The sequence below is a fragment of the Lampetra planeri genome, chromosome 13 (assembly GCF_965212315.1).
Source record: "Lampetra planeri chromosome 13, kcLamPlan1.2.h2, whole genome shotgun sequence".
NCBI classification, from domain to species: Eukaryota; Metazoa; Chordata; class Hyperoartia; order Petromyzontiformes; family Petromyzontidae; genus Lampetra; species Lampetra planeri.
The window spans coordinates 3,894,863-3,913,811 of record NC_136119.1 but is presented as its reverse complement, the minus strand read 5'-3'; the positions used below and the strand labels follow the sequence as shown (position 1 = coordinate 3,913,811).

The following is an 18,949-nucleotide window of genomic DNA, read 5'->3' as shown; positions in this document are numbered from 1 at the left end:
TGAAGGGCATCATCATCAGCATCGCCTGTCAGGGCTACAAAAAGTCAATAAAAGTGGCCAGGGCGGATTTCTGTTCGGAACGCCGCGAGGCTACGGAAGTGCCGAATGAATGAGCAAGCTATCCTCGCTCTTTGCGCCGAGTGAGTGAGCGAGCGATTGAGCGATCCTCGCTCCCCCCTTTGTGCCGCGCTCCGCAGCTCCGGCAGCTGCAGCGGGAGCTGGAGGGGGAGCGGCAGCGTGCGCAGTTGGAGGTCGCGGACCGCGTGCGCCGTGCGCACGAGGACTGCAGTCACCAGATCGAGCTGGAGCGGCTCAAGTTGGCGCAGATGGAGGAGACGCGAGGCCACTCGCTCACGCAGGTGAACGTGCCCTCGTGTTCATCTGAAACTTAGATTGAAAACTAATTTCTTTAGAAAGAAGTTCAACATGCATACATACAACGACCTCGCCTGGTAGACAGGAGGCCGTGGGTTTAATCCCGGCCCTGACGCCTGTTGTATATTTGGAGATTGCGTACCTCTCTTCCCATGGTCGCATAGATTTTTCTCCGGGTCTTACGATGTTTCCCTCCACATTTAGAAACATTCGTTGAGAGTATTTGGCTGCAATACATTTCCACAAGATGAGCTACTTTGTTGAGCTATCATTTGTGGCTAAGTCGCTTCTGAAAAAAAAGCTATATAGCTCAGTGGGCCTTACCTGGTAAAATAAAAATAGTTTATTCTTTTTTTAAATGCATTCACGCGGGTGAGCTCGCCCGATGTCCTTATGCAGTTGCACTCGTGCATACGCACGTGCCTGCATAAACGCATTTACTTAGTTTCGCTCACCCACTTGCATGCGCAGGTAAACTGGCCTATGCCCTCACGCTGATGCGCCCAATTACGTACCCACGTGAGCCCGCCCATACTGTCATGCAGTTGCACTTACCTGCGTACACGTGCCAATGTGCTCAACCATCCCCACATACACATGTGCGCACTCAGGTGTACATGCACGCTGGTTCGCGCACGCCAGTCTGCGCTGTTGCTGCTTGTTCCACAAGCCTAGGTGTTTCCGGATTTTTTGCAGTCACTGAAGTTGTTCCCTTGGCTGTGCAGCTGCTGTTAGATTGCTCAAATTAGTTTCTTACTCGTTGAAAATCTAATTCTCTCCGTATGTGTAAAAAATGTATATACCACAGTCAGGTGTGTCCAGGTCACGTGTGGTGGGTTGAAGTGTGGGTATTCACATATTTTTCAAGATTTCTAGCCAGCGTGGAAGAGTAGGCAAAATACCCTCTACAGAGGGGCCCTCTTGAGCCCCATCTTGTAGAATCCCTACCACCAGCAGTGGCTTGAGCAAGCAGTTTTAGCAGCTGCATCTTTACCTTTTTGGGGTACTTTTTTTTTTTGAGACCATAAACTCACTCCACTTGAAAATGCAATTTAATCATGGGTGGCTGCCCAGATTTGAACCCCCGATCTCAGCAGCACTGTCTCAGTGGTCTGACATATTAGTCTCCTGAGCTACCCGGTCAGCCACCTCACTTGCTGCAAAACTCTGCTTGGCTCACGAGAAACAAAGAGCACTGCAATGTGAAATTAAAGCATCGAAAAATCAACAGTGTAAAATTCAGAGAAGGTTTTAAGTTACATCGACACAATTACCACACGAATGTAGCATACAGTCACTTTTAATGCTGTGCCTTCGTCCTTAATCCATTCTAATGTACGATTTAAATCAAAAGGATTTAGTACAAATTCATAAGCTTTACACAGCTGCACGGAAAATATCATAAATTGATGTCAATGCTGGGATTGGTATAGGGTTCAGAAAATGGAATTTGCTTTTGCCATGGGCATGGATCTTTAAGTGAATGCAAACTCCACATTATTCGGCACAATAATCAATGCAATGTTTTATGGAAAGACTAATTGGTTGGCACAGCATCAATCGATAATGAAACATATCTAGCACATTTTTAAACATAAAAATTGCATTGACCGGGAAGTCGTGGCATTGTTATCATGACAAGATCGAGAACAATATTAAGAATAATTTCCCGTAAAACATATGCACATGATTAATTTAAAAAAATTTCAGTGCCTGATCTCTTGCAACAAATAAATTCTTCTTCTTCTCTTGGCATTATTAACACTCATGTGGGGTCTAATGCCTTCCTCGTACTTTTTATCCACTCATTTGTGTTCTGGGCCATCTCCAAGTCCACTACACAGTCCTTCGCTCGCTGGTTACCAATTGGACCACCTCTTAATGCCTGTCCGACCCCACCCCGGTGGTTTCCTGTTCATCACCTTCTGATGTGAATCACAACAAATTTAATGGTCACAGTTTAAAATTCCGCCCAAACTCAATCGCAAACACGCCTCGTACTCATAGCTCTCCCATGTGTTTTCGGGTTCTCCCGCGTGCTGTTCGGCGTAATGTCTGACATTTGGCTGCATGCGCTGGAAACGTCGGACATCGTGCCAAACAACACGCATTGCGACAGGGGAATCCGCTGGAGAGTCATGCAACGCAACGGAGAAAACCCCCCCAATAGTTCACTAAATACTTGCAGCCTCACTTTCCGTTCAACCGCTTGCGCAGCACCTGACTTCCTCGCTGCGTGCATGCGAGCGCAGCTGCGAGAGGCTGAGCAAAGGCATAAGGCGCTGGAGCGAGAGTTCCAGCAGTACCGCGAGCAGCAAAACGTCAAGCCAGAAGTCCGTCTTCAGTCCGAGATCAACCTGCTCAACCTGGAGAAGGTAAGAGAGTGACCAGAGGCGACGGGTGAAAATATTTTTTCAACGGGGTGGCTTTGACATGTTTTTTTAAGATATTTTTTTAATATTTTTTTTTATACAATATTTGTTTTGAAAAATGTTGTTCTGAAAAATAAAGTGTGCAACGTTGCCACTGGTAGAGCACGTTTCTGCTCCTAAGAGCACGGGTTCACTGATTGTATCAGTCCGCCATGTGATCTGCTCGCAGTGATCTTGCCCTCTGTTGTTTTTTGGACATTAATTGTCTAAACGTATATGAATTTGCTCATGTTCACCGACTGCGTCAGTCTACAACGTGCACTGCTAGTGGTGACCTTGCCTTTAGAGATTTGACTGCGTATGCTGGTTTAAGTGGACCAAGCCCTGTTAGCCCGAGCCACCTGCCACCTGTGGGAGGGGCACACCTTGGCGCTTTTTGCTATCGTGAGATCTAACCCCCATCAGTGCCGAAGTCGCAATTATAGTGCCACGTGCAAATGTCTTCATACTCAACAAACACTCAGGTTTAGTGTGTTTGGTTGTCGATGTTTCCAAAATGCCATCGCTCGGCTAATCTCCATGTTTTTCCTGCGCAGGTTGAGCTGGAACGTAAGCTGGATTCAGCCCTCAAGTCCAAGCTTCATTACAAACAGCAATGGGGTCGTGCGCTGAAGGAACTGGCCAGGATTAAGCAGGTACAGATGCTCCATCCGACATTGCACAGTCTTGTTTTTTATTCAAAGCCATTCGTCTTTTACCCGCTGTGCTCCACCTCAGCCACACGCCTTGGCAAAATGTTGCAATTGTCCAAATAGGCAACTGCGTTGGATGTGCTCACAAATAAATAAGTAAATGCACACGAAGCATTTGTGTATTTCTTAAAGTGCCAAATGAATCAAGGATTTGTCTCGCTTACCGGTAATTGACGTGGCAGCACAGATGGCCTTAATGAGCAGCCAAATACACCAGTTATAAAAAAAAAACGGAACATCTTTATTTACGGCTGGAATGGTAAACCCATCCAGATCAGGAGCCACTCAGCGCTGAGGTTCGTCGTGTGTGGGATATCCTCCTCCGCAAGCGCGCACTAACCCTAACCCCACTCGCTGTGTGTTCCTGTCCACATTCCCATTCTCCCTTGTACAAATTTATCACATCAGGTGCCATCAGAGCCCAACAGCAGCCGACCTAGACGTGACATCTTACAGCTGTTGGCAGCACTCGGCTGTTACAATATTGCTTTGTGGCTCAGTCATTCGGTGATCACTATGACTAAACTAATTATTTGGGTGATGCTGCGTTGGCAGTGGGTGCAAATGCACAAATAACAAAAGACACATTTGTCAGTAACGCTGCATTACAAGGAAAATAAAAACATGTAATAGGCGACTAAACGAGTTAAACTACATGGTTCAGTAGACCGTTGAACAAAAACGTTACAGTAAAAAAAGGTTAATAATTGCACTTACCATTAGCATATTGTACATATATCCTTACATTGCATAAGGATTAATTATGGTTAAATTAACGACAGCGAGAAACCTAGCCTTTTTTCTGGTGTGTGGCATTTTGCGTTATTAAACACGGCTTGTTTATAATTTGGAATGCTCCCAACACATACGATATGCACAATAGGCCTGGATGCTGTCCATAGAGCACATATGTTGTGGGAGATCAGTTGGGGGTTGTGGATGCTGTGGATGGTTTCCAACAACGGTCGGGTTAGGGAGGGTCACAGTTTCCCCTATCTGGACACAGGGTCGCATGCAGATGACCCTCAGAGCTGAAGCTTTCACTCTCTGTGGTTGATGTACATAGTTCCGCTTATGAATTCCGAAAACCATTAGCAAGACTGAATGGCTGTTGGCCCCCTTTATATATATATAAAAAAATGTGTGCTTAAGTACTTAGAATGTCCTACCTCCCCCCCCAGACTGATGGTGATTTGAACTCAAATAATTAATTGACAGTACCATGGTCATATGCACATTGCACTGCCAAGAGTTTGTGAGCTATCCTAATAGGTAATGCCACCACTTCTGGTCGCCTGACCCACATCACAACTAAATAGTTGTGTTTGCCTCAACAGTGTTGTTCATATTTTCTATATACAGCCCTTTTATTTTATTTTTGTTGTAATGTTCACTCAATTGTATACCGATTGTGCCATCGGCGTCATGTCACGAGACAAAGCATCCATTCGGATCTCTCGCAGAGTCGTGCAATCCCAATAACACGAGCACATCCCTAGCATGCATACGCACACTTTGTTCTGGACGAACATCGGGGCTGCCACGTTCAAGCTTTTTATTCTCACATTAGAATTTGAAACGTGAGTGCGTCCCACTCAAATCTGTTTAGTCTAATAGCATGATGTTTACACAGGGTATTATAACAATGATATAGTGACGCGTGCTTGCCAGTGCAGAACATTTCACGTTCTCTGGGACCAATGACCTTCTGAACGTGTCTTCTTTGCAACAAAAAAAATTGGGTCTGTTGTTCATCCCAGCTGGTTTTGCCGTGGCCGTTGCCAAATTCGAAACGTTTTTCTGTCGGGGAAGAAATATGTTGGCTCGCTCACGTTTACATTTTTTTGCAAACTCGCAGACTAACAGTGCTAACAGATCACGGAGGAGGGACGATTGAGGCTGTAAATTTCCTCGGCTTTATTACTGACAACGCAGGGCACTTGGTCAGATGCCACCAAAATGCATGGGGATATGAACCACATGGTTTTAAAATCGCATACACCACATTCCATTTTCTCGAATTTTTTAGAGACCCTGATATAAAGTAAAAACTCAACGTCTTCATTACATCGTCATATTTTACGTCTCGTCCTTGATTTAACTTCCTCGACAGTTGTTTTTGGCCAGACTTGTTTAAATTATCGTGTTCCCCCCCCCCCCCTTTGTTATTCATGAACACTGTTTCATGTATAGATTATGTAAGTATTAAACTAATTCCAGCATAACGGAATCTTATAAGCAGACTTAAATTTCCGTTGCTCGCTGTCTAAAACATCAAAGTTCAACGGCAGTTCCTAAAACATGGCTGTTTGGATGGCAGCGATGGCGATGTAAATTTCGTCTCGCATCTCTTTTTAGCGCATTTTAAATAAACGAAAGCTCGCACTCCGGCAGCGCCGCCCGCCCCTGTAATTCAGCTTACGTGTGCATGCGCATGCTGAGCGTTGCAGAGGTCACGATCGAGGAAGCAGCGTGCACACAGATTAAACCCAGGAGGCTTTCTCCTTTTTTTTATTTTAACACCGCCGCCTGACCATCTCAAAACCTCTAAAACAATCGTTTGTCTCACCTATCCATTATCCTTGCCCAGGACGGCCTCGGGGAACCAAGCCAGGGCCTGACGGCAGGGCTGAGTGATCGGCGCGTGTTGCCGCAGCCCTCTTTGATGGTCGCCCTGAAATTTAATTCTGTTATTTTTTTGCATGTAATTAAATACATGATGTGTGCGAGTGGATTTTACATGTTTGCTTAGATGAAGAAAAAAAAAATAGGAAATGTTAAAGTTTAAAATTATATCTTCTTGGTTCTTTCGGTAAAGTCACGTAGAAGGGAAGTAATAAAATAATAAAAATAAAGCATAATAAAATAATTCTCACGACGTTTCGGCCACAACGCAAGCACCTGAAGACGGCTGCTTGCGTTGTAGCCGAAACGTCGTGAGTATTATTTTATTATGTTTTATTTTTATTATTGTATTACTTCCCTTCTACGTGACTTTACCGAAAGAACCAAGAAGATGAATCCCTGCAGTCACGAAAGCTTTAAATCGAAATTTCTTCATCCATGTTATGTGCTGAACATGCTCCTCTCCTTTCACTTGTGAATACGTCTCGGGATCATGCATTCATGTATTCAGTGGAGCAGGCAAGTAGCTATCACTTGCACACGTATTTCCCGCAGAGGTCTTCTTAACCAATCCCAGCACACTGTAATGGAAAAGTGTCATCACTTTTTTTTGCCCTATCAAAGTGCATTTGTTTTATGAACCAAAAGTATATCATGAACGATTGTATACGATAGACTGCAAGCACAGTTTCAAGTAATGAATGACTCCGCGCACATGCAGACACGATCATTTGGACAAGCACTGTTAGCAAAGTCCTATAAATGGTGATGTGGCACTTTGAATGGGTGGGTTGACCAGCACCATGCCCAGCCAGGCGGCATAAGCGCTCCAGTGCAGTTAAAAATATCATTCCTATTATTCATCGTGGAATGAACTGCGCAGCCCATTCGGCTTCAAACGATTCAACCCCTCAATTCAATCCTCTTCAGATTTCGATGCATCGTTATGATTCCAAAACGTGATCTGATTAAAGATTAAATCCTATTTTTGCCTCATTTTACCAGTTTTGTTTACAACATTAGCCAAATGTACCTTCAGCATATTATTTTCATGAATTGTAAATGATCGATCTTGCTTCCACGATTATATGCGTGTTTTACGATTGTATGAATCATTTGTGATCAACGCATTGTTACAGAGGTAGTGTAACGATGCAAGTACCGTTACTGAGCACCTATTAAGGCTGGCAGGGCACACGAGGGTATGGGTGGCCAACACCATGCCTGGCCGTCTTTGTTGTTACTCCATTGCTGATGTTTACACACTGCACCAGGTTCTCATTTAAGTCTGAGTTGCCTTAGGAGGCCCAGGACAGGTTCAGATATTCTCCACTGTTATTGGTTGTAAGTGGGAATTGAACTCGGGTCGCCGGATTCGTAGAGCAGTGCAGCGCTAGCAAACACTCACCCTTGCATCTGCTACTCAGCTCTGGACACCTGCTGGTGTGTTCCTTGTACCCGTCGCCCTAGAGGGAGCAGGAGAATGCTCTGGCGAGGCTACACAAGCAGCAGACGGAGCTGGAGCACATGAGACTGCGGTACCTGGCGGCCGAGGAGAAGGAGGTAGTGAGGGCCGACCGCCAAGAGCTGGAAGGCATCAAGAATGACCTCAACAGGTGAGCTCTTCCATTTATTTCCTCCGGAGGATTACGTGTCCACTGAGCATCGCTCACTACCTATGTACCTAGGTCGCTGTGATCAAACCATCTTACCACTGCAAACGTACTTAGACTGGTACTCGCGCACAATGCATCTGCCCTGGACACCCGGTGGTATAGAGTTCTCAAGAGCCTTCCATCTACTCTGATCCCCCACCACCACCCCTCTTCACCTCACATCAATGGGCTTCTTAAGACCTAGCTCGGGAAATATAAAACAAATAAGCAGACGGTATGCCTCGCTTGCATAAATTATCGGCTCAAATTTTCCCCCCTCTACACAGTTGTAAATGTTTTCATTGCGAAACCTTCGCTGCAGTTTTCAATATTTTCAACGAGCTATCGCTTCAATGACTGCACGGCAAATTTGTAATCGCTTCAATTTCCCTGGGTGGCTCTGTAACGCTACATGCTCTGCCTTTTTACCCTCCTTCCTGCTGAAACTACCGTGTAGCTCACAGTGTCTGGCCATGTGCTTTCTTGTCCGGAGACTAATTGGCCACCGAGACCCGCTGTCCAGTGTCTGCTTTAATCAGGTTTGATGCGTGGGTCTCGTTTCGGGATGGATTGCCAGCAGACTACAAGTGAGAATTCGCAGGCAGAGTCCGCAGTGCGTCGGATCCCCGGGACGGATAATAAAATAGTTTTGTAGAGCAAGTTTGGCAGCTTTGGCAGAGCTTGGTAATGGGGCATGACTAAAAAAGAGAAATTGGCACCTTCCCGTTGTAACCTGTTAAGCCAACTTTCAAGGGAATGCTCGTGTTGCTAAAACCATTATTCAATAAAGGCAGTCCTGTTCCTGTGCTCGCTAGACATTCCTCCTGGGACTTGCAGACAGCCGCATACATTCTGAACTACGTCCTTAGACGTGTAAAAGGGCAGCTAAAATTTGCGAATGCATACAAAGAATGCGTGCATGAGAAGTGGTAGGGAGGGGAGGGGGGTTTGCGCCTCACCCCCTGAATTGCGTACGGCAATTTGTTCTCGAACTTTGTTCGGTCCTCGCCTACGAACTTCCTTTGTGAGGCGGCGCTGCCTTTTCACACTGCGTCCTCAGTCAGCTGTTTGTTTTCACGCTTCTTCTAAGTCACCACGTAAATCATGACTTTCTCAACCCAGAAAAGCCAAGCCTATCAGTGGGTCATGACCCGCGGTGCGGGGAATGGCTGCGTTAATGATTTTGGCGCAGAGCTGAAGTCATTGAGCTCAAACGTTGCCTATATTTAACTCGAGACCATAACTCTTTCGTGTAGATACAGTACGTACACGTGGGGCAGCTAGTATATTTTCTGAAAAACGGAAGTTAAAAGAATGCAAAGCCTCTATTTTAATTCGATATCGCATGACATCAATACAATTTTCTAATAGGTGCATAAATCTCAGGCTTCAAAATAACATTAACGTTTAATGGTCAACATTTTTTGTAAAATGCTAATATCAGTCTTGTAAATGTTGACATGCAATGGTGATATATGTACATACAATGTAGTTTTCTTATGTTAATAATATATAAATGTGGTAGAGGAGGTCAAATGCTCTCATTAGGGCCTCTCTCAAGCTCCCTCAAGTGGAGGCCCCTTCTGCCAGCAGCAGTGGCTTAGACAAGCAATTGCAGGGCTGCACCTTTATCTTTCACCTGCTATTTCACAAAAACAGAGTCGCGTACAAACCTTGTGTGACTTGGGCTTGACATTTACTGCGCTCACATCTGCCCGCAGACTAAAACTTCAGGAGCAGCAGAAGGAGCCTGGACCGAAGCCAGCCCAGCTGCTGCTCGACGCCGCTGCCGCCGGCGCTGCCCCACGTGCAGCCATCGGGCACGGGAGCGACGGCGCCGCCGAGGAGAGCCACGACGCGCACCTCACGCGCCTCATTGAGGAGAGGGACACGCTGCTCCGCACGGGCGTCTACACGCACGACGACCGCATCATCGTAGAGCTTGACCGGCAGATCCGAGATGCCATCTCGCGGCACAACGGCAACGTCGGCCACGCGGGCCCCACGGGCCACATCGGCCACACTTGAGGCGGCAGCGGCGGCGGCGGCAGCAGCAGCAGCAGCGTCTTTCTCACTGTGGAGAGGGGAGCAAGCCGTGTAATAAGTGGGATTGGCTCTGAATTCCCGCGGCAGACTTACCCCCGGGATGAGCCAGGAGTGGGCTGGTGACCACGCGGCTTTCCTTCTTTGCTGCACTCTTTTAAACTTGTCACCTGACCTGGCAGCGGAACCAGTCGTGACGTTACGGAATTGACACAGAAGAAAGTCATCGGTGTCTCTCACTTTGGACAATTTCAGGGTCTTGTTTTTGTTTAAAAAAAAAACAGTTAAAATTACAACATAATAGATCTTAGACTGGGATCGCGTAACCTAACCCAAGCGTGCGTGTTAAGCCTTGTTAATTTTTTTTAATTTTGATCGCTTCCCTCCAGCCGTAGAGGGGGGGAGAGGGTGGGAGTGGGGTAGAGCAGGAGTTGCCGTTCCCATGAAGCGTTGGGATAAGCCTGGCACGGCTTGAGTCCGCAATAAAACAGCCGTGCAAACGTGGCATTACACAGGCAAGAGACCTCCCTTCCACGGCTGACACGTGCGAGGGGGCACATCTGAGGACCAAATCTGAGACCACTAACCCGCAATTGATCATTAAATTCAACACATTGTTTTACACGGATAAAGCATGTGTTGTGTACCTATGCTGTTATTTACAGATCAATTTAAAGTTTTCATTTGGCGATATCTCCAGGTTGTTGGAAAAAAAACTTCCAGGAGGTGTGATTTCTATCTACCACAATCAAAGAGGTTTGTGTGTGATGTTGGTACATGGTCATGTCTATGCCCTGCAAGAGCTTTTATCATAAACACATGCAATTACTCTAACGGCTGAGTTCCACTTTGCATTACATTATTAGTTTTGCATTATGCATCTCAACACAAATAACTGGGAGTTAAACACTAAAATGTTGTCATTTTAAACATTCATGGATTTAAAGTGTGCGAATTGTAAAGTGATGTTTTCCCGAGTGTGTTTGTTTGATTTGATCTCGAGTTGTTCGGTTGTTTTTTACTTCTTGAGTTGTAAATTTTAAAGTATTTTTCAATAAACTGAAATGTTTAGTTTTAATTGCATTACAGAATAACTCTTTTACAACCTTGATTGTATAACCTATTGCATTTCATAGGTGAGCATGACCATTTTACAATGCTGCTTTCCTTACAAGATGCCTGCCCGTGGTGTAATGGTTCGCACACCTGGGCTTGCTGCTGTCCAAGTTCGATTTTCTGGCGCAGCATTTTTGAAGAAATTGGCAAGTTTCTTAAATCCCCCCTGCCCTCTGTCCACTGAGCTTGTTGTAAGTGGTACACCACAGTTAGTCAATGGGCAGGTCAAGTGTGGTAGGTTAAAGTGTGGGTACGTCCAGTTCCAAGAAGTCTTGACTATCGTGTGAAAAGTCTGCCAACAATATCCTCGAGAGAGGCTCATGAGAGCTCCCTCTAATGGAGGCTCTTCCGCCAGCAGTGGTGTGAGCCGGAAATTGCAGGACTGTACCCATGACCTTATTTACTTTTGCAGAAATGTTTTACAAAATAAATTATACTTGGCCATTTTTTTTGTCAACAATAACTAACGAGCCTTTTCGAATATCCTAAACGCTGCCCACAAGTACAAGAAAAAAACTACTTTTAGAAAACATTTCGGTGAAGTCCAGGCATTTCACTTTTCTTCAAGACGTCCTATCCGGCGAGCATTTGCTATCGCTGGGTGAGGGAATCCGGCATCGATAAAAGCCGGTGAGCGCTCGTCCATGTTTCCAGCGTTCGCAGGCTCGGTGTGCCCTGTGGGGCTGCTGCTCATGGCTGCTGGAAGAGCTGATAGATGGCCTGGCAGTGCTGTGGGCTGAAGAAACATTGATAGATTTAAGAGCCACCCAAAGATGCCTTAAAGACGATCGCATAAATCCATGAAGGAAATGCCGAGCCAGTCCAGGGCGGTTTATCTTGCGCCCTCGTACTATTTTCACTCAGAAATTTCAGCCTCGATAAATATTGTCCTGTTTAGAAATTACGACCTGAATAAATTTTGACTCTTAACCTGCAAATGCAGCACGGTATATGTATGTTCCTAACATGGAAAACTTTTACTTTCTGAAGAATTGTGTTAAATTTTAATGTGGGGATACTCATGTGATCATGCTTTAGTAGACTACACAATTCAAATCCCACTCATTAACAATTAACTGATGGACCAATACATTTACAAACATTCTTAGAATGTATTTGTGGATTGTCACTATAAGTGCAGCTTTTGAACTCACATTTGGTTCAATAAGTGCGATTTTTACAATTATCCCTCTGAGAAGCTTATACAAAGCATTTGAATGTATATTTTTTATTACAATTATTTGTGTTTTCAAGAAAATGGTGTTCGGGAGTAATTTAGGTGGGAACGAGTTTAAAGTTGGCGAAATGTGAAAGTTCATTTGTTTCTATTTCCTCCTGCTGTTTCATTTTATGATTTCTATAACACAAGGGGGAATGCATCCCAGCGGAGCTTTCGTTAGGGCCATTTTGATTAAGTGTCTGCCAAAATGCATTTGCTCTGTTGACATAATTTTACCTTTCAGTTTCCCCAATTTAAAATTATTACGATAAATATGTTTGCCTTTGCTGATTTATACTTGAACTTTTTTTTTTTAAGTAAAGTCTGCTGCCCAAAAAGATAAATAAATCATACGCAATAGAAAGAATAATAATTGCCAAAACTCAGCCTGACAGTTGCTAACAAGCCGACAGGAACCGAGGCAGAAGTGGCAGCCCATCTTTTGCGCGCTCCACTTTCACCGGGAATGATGTTGCGTCTTCTCTGCATTGGCGCCGGGCCCTGTTTTCACACCGTGCTGATAAGTGTGCAACCGTTTTAATCTCCGTGTCAAAACGCTCCGAGGGTGGTAGAAATGTAACGTAAAAAGCGTGGCGTAAGAACGGGCGCGTTGACACGGCAGATGGAGTGATATGGCACGTTTGTCCGCGGGGGGTTTCCGTTTTATGGAATTTGCAGCGAACGTGTGAGCACTGCGCTTTTCTCCACCACATTTTCCACTTCAGAACTATTATACTTACCCAGGATGTATCTCCCCCACTAGCGGGAATAAATAAGTAGTTAATGGTGCGGCTTGGAAGCGGTGGCATTCTGCCGAGACAACAAATGTTGTACCTAAATTTTCCCTGCGTGACAACAAAGATACGGTTTCAAATTAATCCCATTTATAAGGAAATTCTGTTTTCAAAAGGAGTGCATTTCCTTGCACACCCAATCAGTCTTTTGTTTCACTGAAACACAACTCTCCGCACGCTGACGCACACCAACGTGCTCAATGAATTCCCGGTGTCTCTTGATTATGAAATTGCGGCAAAGCAAGGTTTGCATTTCCTGCAACATTACATTCCGGAGTTGGCCCATTGTGCAGCAGCGTGATGGGTACATTTCGCTGGAGTCACCTAATACAATGTACACCCAACAAGACTTTTCAGGTTGAAGCTACACTTCACAAATATACCTGTACCACAGTGCAATGACAAAGACCTCCCGCATGGCCTTCGCAGATGTGTGGGGCAAGTGCTGTTACCAAGCACCTAAGAGGGCAGGAACAGCGCTTGATGGGCTGGAATGGCTATAAAACCACGCCTGACCACCTTTGTCTTCCCAATGCTGAGGATTAGGCGACGCATTGCGTCATGAGTTCATGTAAAGCAGAATTGACCTAGAGGAGGCCCGGGACCCGTTCAGATATTTTCGCCACTGATGTTGGTTGTGGCCCGGAATCTCACTCACGTCAATCATCCACTGCTGGGGTCAAAGCCTTCTTGTTTGACACCGTTTGTCTCTGGTCTTGTAAGTACAGCTCAGCTGCTCACGCACCACGCATCTCCACCGAGCTCCCTTCGAACTGGGCAATTGGCCAAACGGGATTAACAAATGAAATGAACTCAAAAACGAAACGCCAACTCCTGTGAGTCCACTGCTGGATGAAGACTCCCTACGCCGTGTCGGTCATGAGGGCTCTTTGACCATCCTTCACTACACTGGTCAGTGCATGTAAATACGAGCTCGATAGCTCATCGGATTCCTCCAGTATACATTCTGATTCTGATGTTGGTAAAATAGTAGGGGTGGTGGGGGGAGGGTAAGGAGGGACCGGACTGCTTGGTCAGCATTTGCCGCTGATGTTAACCACGGCCAGGATTAAAATGGAGGTAACCGAGTTCAGAGCGAGCAGTATTGAGAGCTACTGAAAAATAAAACAAGGTCTCCCGTCCAATTCAAATTTGTAAAAAAAATGTATAAAAAATGCGTTACAGGACTAAAAACGCGCGTGCACAGTTCGCAGATTTTCTCGCCCTCCGTTCGTACGCCCGTGACGACAATGACAGTCGCCAATGACCCGTTCGACGGCCGCTCCTCTTTCCCCGAAGTTGCGAGTGCCGCCGTTTGACAACGCATTGGGCTTGCTCAACCCAGAGGCTGGCACGGCAGGTGTGATGGCTTTAGTCGCGTCACTCCGCGTGCACGTGTTACCGCGCTGTGACAGAGCCAGACTTAAATGGCTGTGCAAGAGTCTAGACTCCATAAAACTACATCCTTCCTGCCACCTTTTTTTTCTTCTGCCCATGTCAGGGCAGTCCGTGAGCTAACGGTGCTCATTCATCAAGCAGGGCTTAGCAAGACTGGGTGGGGGGGGGCAATGTGTTCCTAAGTAAGGTTATATACTGCAGCGGGCGTATAGATCTACGAAGCTGTTCCTAATCTGGTTGATTGATTCTTTCCACTAGCCAGATATGGTAATAATATGCAATCAGCAAGTGGTTTACACGCAATTTTTCTCCATGCCAAGATTGTTTTACAGGGCTTCTGTAACAGTGTCCTGTAAAAGTCGGCTGGATTTGCTTTTTGTGTTTTACTTTTTTTGATGTACAACTTCATATGATACACTTTAATCAGCGGGGAAAAACTATATTCTGCAGTTGAAGGCCGCTTTCCGGGATTTGTAAAACACTGGGAGAAATGTGGTCCATATTAGCCCTTGAATGATTTTGGCCTTAAACCCAATTACAAAAAATAATGGTATTTTAACAAAGATAACTTTCATAAGGGTTCTTTATTTTCCTAGTTTTAGTCATGATAATTATGCCCATTATGTAATACAGTAATACATCTTGAATTGCTGAATGTTAATAAACACACACTGAGCCTCAGTGTTAGAGGGTACTGGCGGAGCCGAAGAAATCACTAAATAATCTGAACTGCATTCAAAGATTTAATTCGTAGCAGCAACCCACAGAGATACATTACCTGCTGCGTATAGTTTTTTTGGTTGGTGTATGAACGGTTGTGCCACTATGCTCCTGTGGCCGACAATGCACTGCAGTTCACGCACGCGCTATTGCAACGTTGCAGTTTTTAAACGTCTACAAGGAGAGATTTTGTGGGCGTTCGGATGCCGATTCCGGTACAAAATACCCCGCGGAGCAGCGCGACCCCCGGCCCCGCATTTGGGAAATTTTGTTTAAAATTGGCTCAGTTTTGTTAAAGTTGCTTTGTCGGTCCCAATTATCAACTCACTCTCCCCCCCCCCCCCCCCCGAATGTCCTTCCTTTGTTTTTTGGGCACACACACACAGACGCGTCGAGCAACACTCCGACACTGCTCTGTGCCAAGCAACAACATTTTTAGATCTTTCTCAGCCCGACCGTCGAGCGCGCACATTTATCTTCCGCCAAAATATTTAATCGCCCTAAGAATGGGCCCGTCTGGTTAGGAAATGTGGTAACAGAAGAAGAAGAAAAGCAGCATTATTTAGCTCGCAAAAATGTGCCAAGATTGCTGGCAGGAAGGAGAGAAAATGTTATATACGGACATAACTTGAGATTAGGGCAGCGTTAGTTACTGTAAATTACGATTTTGTGTACTTTTTTTTTGTCCGCCCGTTTGGTCGAAAGTCTGTTGAGAATATTTCTGAGTGCGACGTCGTTTCGCTACTTCGTATTTCTGTTACTCTCGAGTGTTTTCCTTTGCTTCGGCCCGACCGTGTTGTGTTTTTTTTTGCGATCAAAGCGCTGGCCCGAGGAATCATTCGTCACGTAAAGGGCGTTCAATCAACGCACCTCCACGTTCAATAAGAAACACATGGGAAGAGTTTCTGTTTGTTTGCCTGAATGCCCAAAAAATAACTCTCCTCGATGATAAATGCCTTCTGCGAGGAATTACTGCTCCAATTAATCACTTGTAAACCAACAGGCATAATATTTTTCTTCATTTAGATTTTGCGCGAGAAATCAAACATTTATGTACAAAAATATGATGGAAACGCACAACGGTTTAAGGGCACACTTTGTGTGTGTGTGCAGATATACATACATACGTGGGTGCAAACTAAAATGTACTTGACAATTTTAAAAAGAACGCTGCGTCAAAAGCAAACATCACATCTTATTTACATTACTCATCGCTTTCTTAAGCAGCATTTTCTGTAAAAAAAAAATTCATGAGCAGGGTCAAATGCTGCACTGTCAATATAAAAACACAACCCCACATCGAACGCACGCCGATCTGCATCACTCGTGTTCACAGGCGAGTGCACTTTGAGTCGGCATGTCTTCCTTGCAAAAGAGATCCTATTAAATAAGAATAAAGGTAATGTTCTCAATGTGCTGTCTGTTACCTGGGATACCTTAGTCAGGACAAGTTTAATTAATTTACTTACATAACACATACCTGTGTTTTGTTTCCCCATGGAAATACGCGCATATGTAATATAGCGCGCGCACTGCAGCAGAGGTCACGTACCACTGATTTACACTGGAAAGTTTTTTTTTTGCAACGTTTCTCGGGAGAGCTGTAAAATGTGGAAGGTTTTGAGAAGTAAGAAAAGGGCTGGTGATTCCGTCTGATCGTTATCTTAACCGTTCACGAGCCCGCATACAACCGCTGTTTGTACAATACAAATTTATTCACAACACTAGTTTGTACAGCTTAGCAAACGCATTTTTGCATTTTGAAGTAAGGTAAAGTGTGAGCAGAAATAACGGGTACAGACATTCTCTGTTGGGTTCTGTACAGTACACTGGTTTTGGCTACAACTTTTCTCTTTGGCAAAACTGACACCATTTTGTGCTTCCGCTTTTGCATTTAATACAGCAGTAAAATTAACACACGAAAAAAAACATCGTCTAAGTCCTTGACACAGAAGTGTTCATCAAACAAGAAAATAAAATCACTATAAATACCGTCGTATATATATTAATTCAGTCCTGGATGAAGCTATAAATGGCGTGAACGCGGGGTTAAAAGGTGTGGGTGTTTTATGTGATCGAGCCACTCACAGAGTTAAGTTAAGGTTGCATGCAATCTGCTACACTGCTAGGGGCAATGATTAAACTGTCACGTAGAACACCCGGGCAACTCCAGTGATTCAATCAGCTCAGCCCAATCGTCCCATTGACAAAGTCTTTCCCACCCCAGTGACAAATAAATAAATAATGTCCTCCGTGTCGACGAGGATCGATCCCACGGCTCGCCGGAGCGTTTGTCTCGGCCCTGCCTCGCTCTCTTCATTTTTTCCTCTTCCTCCCCCCCCCAACCAACCACCATCACCACCACCACCACCACCCCCAACCCTCTCGTCTCCTCTCCCGTTCTCCTTGTGCTTAGTTCGATGGCACTGATTGAAAAGTGTTGGCGATGAGGATCTTTGGTTGTCCGCCGTAAGTGCCGGCGACGTTTTAATCAGGGCGTTTAATTCCTGCCCGGTGGGCGGGGGTGGGGGGGGCACATCCCCCCCCCCCTCCCCTCCCGTCAGTCAATCCACCTCGATCGATTCTCCGCAGTCGGCCGGGGCCTTGCATTCGTTGGGCGTGCGCTGGTGGCGGCTCAGCTGCGTGGCCTGCGTGAAGCTCTGCTCGCATCGCTCGCACCTGCCACGGGGGGGGGGGGGGGGGATGAGAGCGGCCGTTTCTTAATTTATCATCATCGTCGTCGTCGGTATTATTATTGTTGTTATTCATGCTATGCTTGTGTACCCAGGACTGTCTCACTTGAGTGTCATGCCTCTCTTTTTCTGGGAGGGGGCCTGTTTCAGTAGGGGTGGGGGTGTTGGAGGGGAAGCGATTGTTGCTGTGCACAATCCCAATTGAGTATTGTTTCAAATTTGGCAAAATTGGACCATGACGCCGGAACATAATGGCCTCCTGTTGTGAATGACATCTCGGGATATTTGACGTCCGATGCGAAGCAGACGGCCTCAACCACGAACCTTGGCAACATGCAGCAAATGGGCTCCCGCTCGGTCATGTCACTGCCCCGTTAAAAAAGAGAGTAAAAAAATGGCGCAATTCACACGTGGTTGGTGAAAAATAGCGAGAGGAATTGTCCCACACATTCTCAAATATGGAACAAAAAACCGACGAGTGCGTCAAGAAGCGCGGGGAGATGAATGCGCGCGTGGAATTGCACAGGGAGGCAGAAAGAGAAGTGTGTGGATTGGAGAAGACACGAAAGTTACAGACATCACATTGCACGTTCAGTGAAGTAAAGAGGGCCTTGGGGCAGGACACTTCGCTCGAAGGGATGATGGCCAGTGGTCAAGACGAATCTCGGAGTGGTAGCCAAAAGAGAGAATAATAAAATAGGCTCGTGCACACGGTTCCCCGAGGGCTTGCGGCATCGTAGGACAGCGAAAAGATGGCTATGGCTTTGAGAAGCCTTTACCCATCAGGGAGTCAATCATGGATGATAACGATGGTCATATACGCACGCAGAGCTCTGCTCAAACTCATTCGCATCGATGGCAACTGTTTAGACACTTTAAACAGGTTTTAAGTCGCCACCTGTGTTTGCGAGGTTTATCCATATACAGCATCGGGTGGTCGCGGTGTATCGCTGTTGGCTTTGAGCAGGTGGTGTTGTGTCACAGAGAAGGCTTTGGGGTTTAGGTTATCTGCCTACGCGTAAGCCTATAAAATGTGGATGCTATTCTTGCTTGTCTGGATGTCTTGCCATGGGTTTTTAGTTGAAGACAGACACCGCGGATCGCGATCACTCCTCGATCTGTTTACCATTGCAGGCGTGTAAATTGTGCCTTTTAAAGCCTTTCCAGAGAAATTATATCCGACAACA

The 18,949-nt window shown here is 45.6% G+C and overlaps 2 protein-coding genes across 4 annotated transcripts in view; one reads left to right on the top strand and one right to left on the bottom strand.

Annotated features, from left to right (window-relative positions):
• Positions 1–10,900, top strand: part of CEP120 (centrosomal protein 120) — a 35,992-nt gene extending 25,092 nt beyond the window's left edge. For all 3 annotated transcript variants that reach the window (XM_078599899.1, XM_078599900.1, XM_078599898.1), the window contains 5 exons: positions 198–359; positions 2,628–2,750; positions 3,344–3,442; positions 7,595–7,740; positions 9,501–10,900. In XM_078599899.1, coding sequence (XP_078456025.1) covers positions 198–359; positions 2,628–2,750; positions 3,344–3,442; positions 7,595–7,740; positions 9,501–9,807 — 837 coding nt within the window. In that variant the 3' untranslated portion in view covers positions 9,808–10,900. The remainder of the gene's footprint in view (positions 1–197; positions 360–2,627; positions 2,751–3,343; positions 3,443–7,594; positions 7,741–9,500) is intronic.
• A 6,733-nt stretch (positions 10,901–17,633) lies between these two features.
• PRDM6 (PR/SET domain 6) overlaps positions 17,634–18,949 on the bottom strand; it is a 63,685-nt gene continuing 62,369 nt past the window's right edge. The window contains exon 8 of the mRNA XM_078600336.1: positions 17,634–17,748. Coding sequence (XP_078456462.1) covers positions 17,634–17,748 — 115 coding nt within the window. The remainder of the gene's footprint in view (positions 17,749–18,949) is intronic.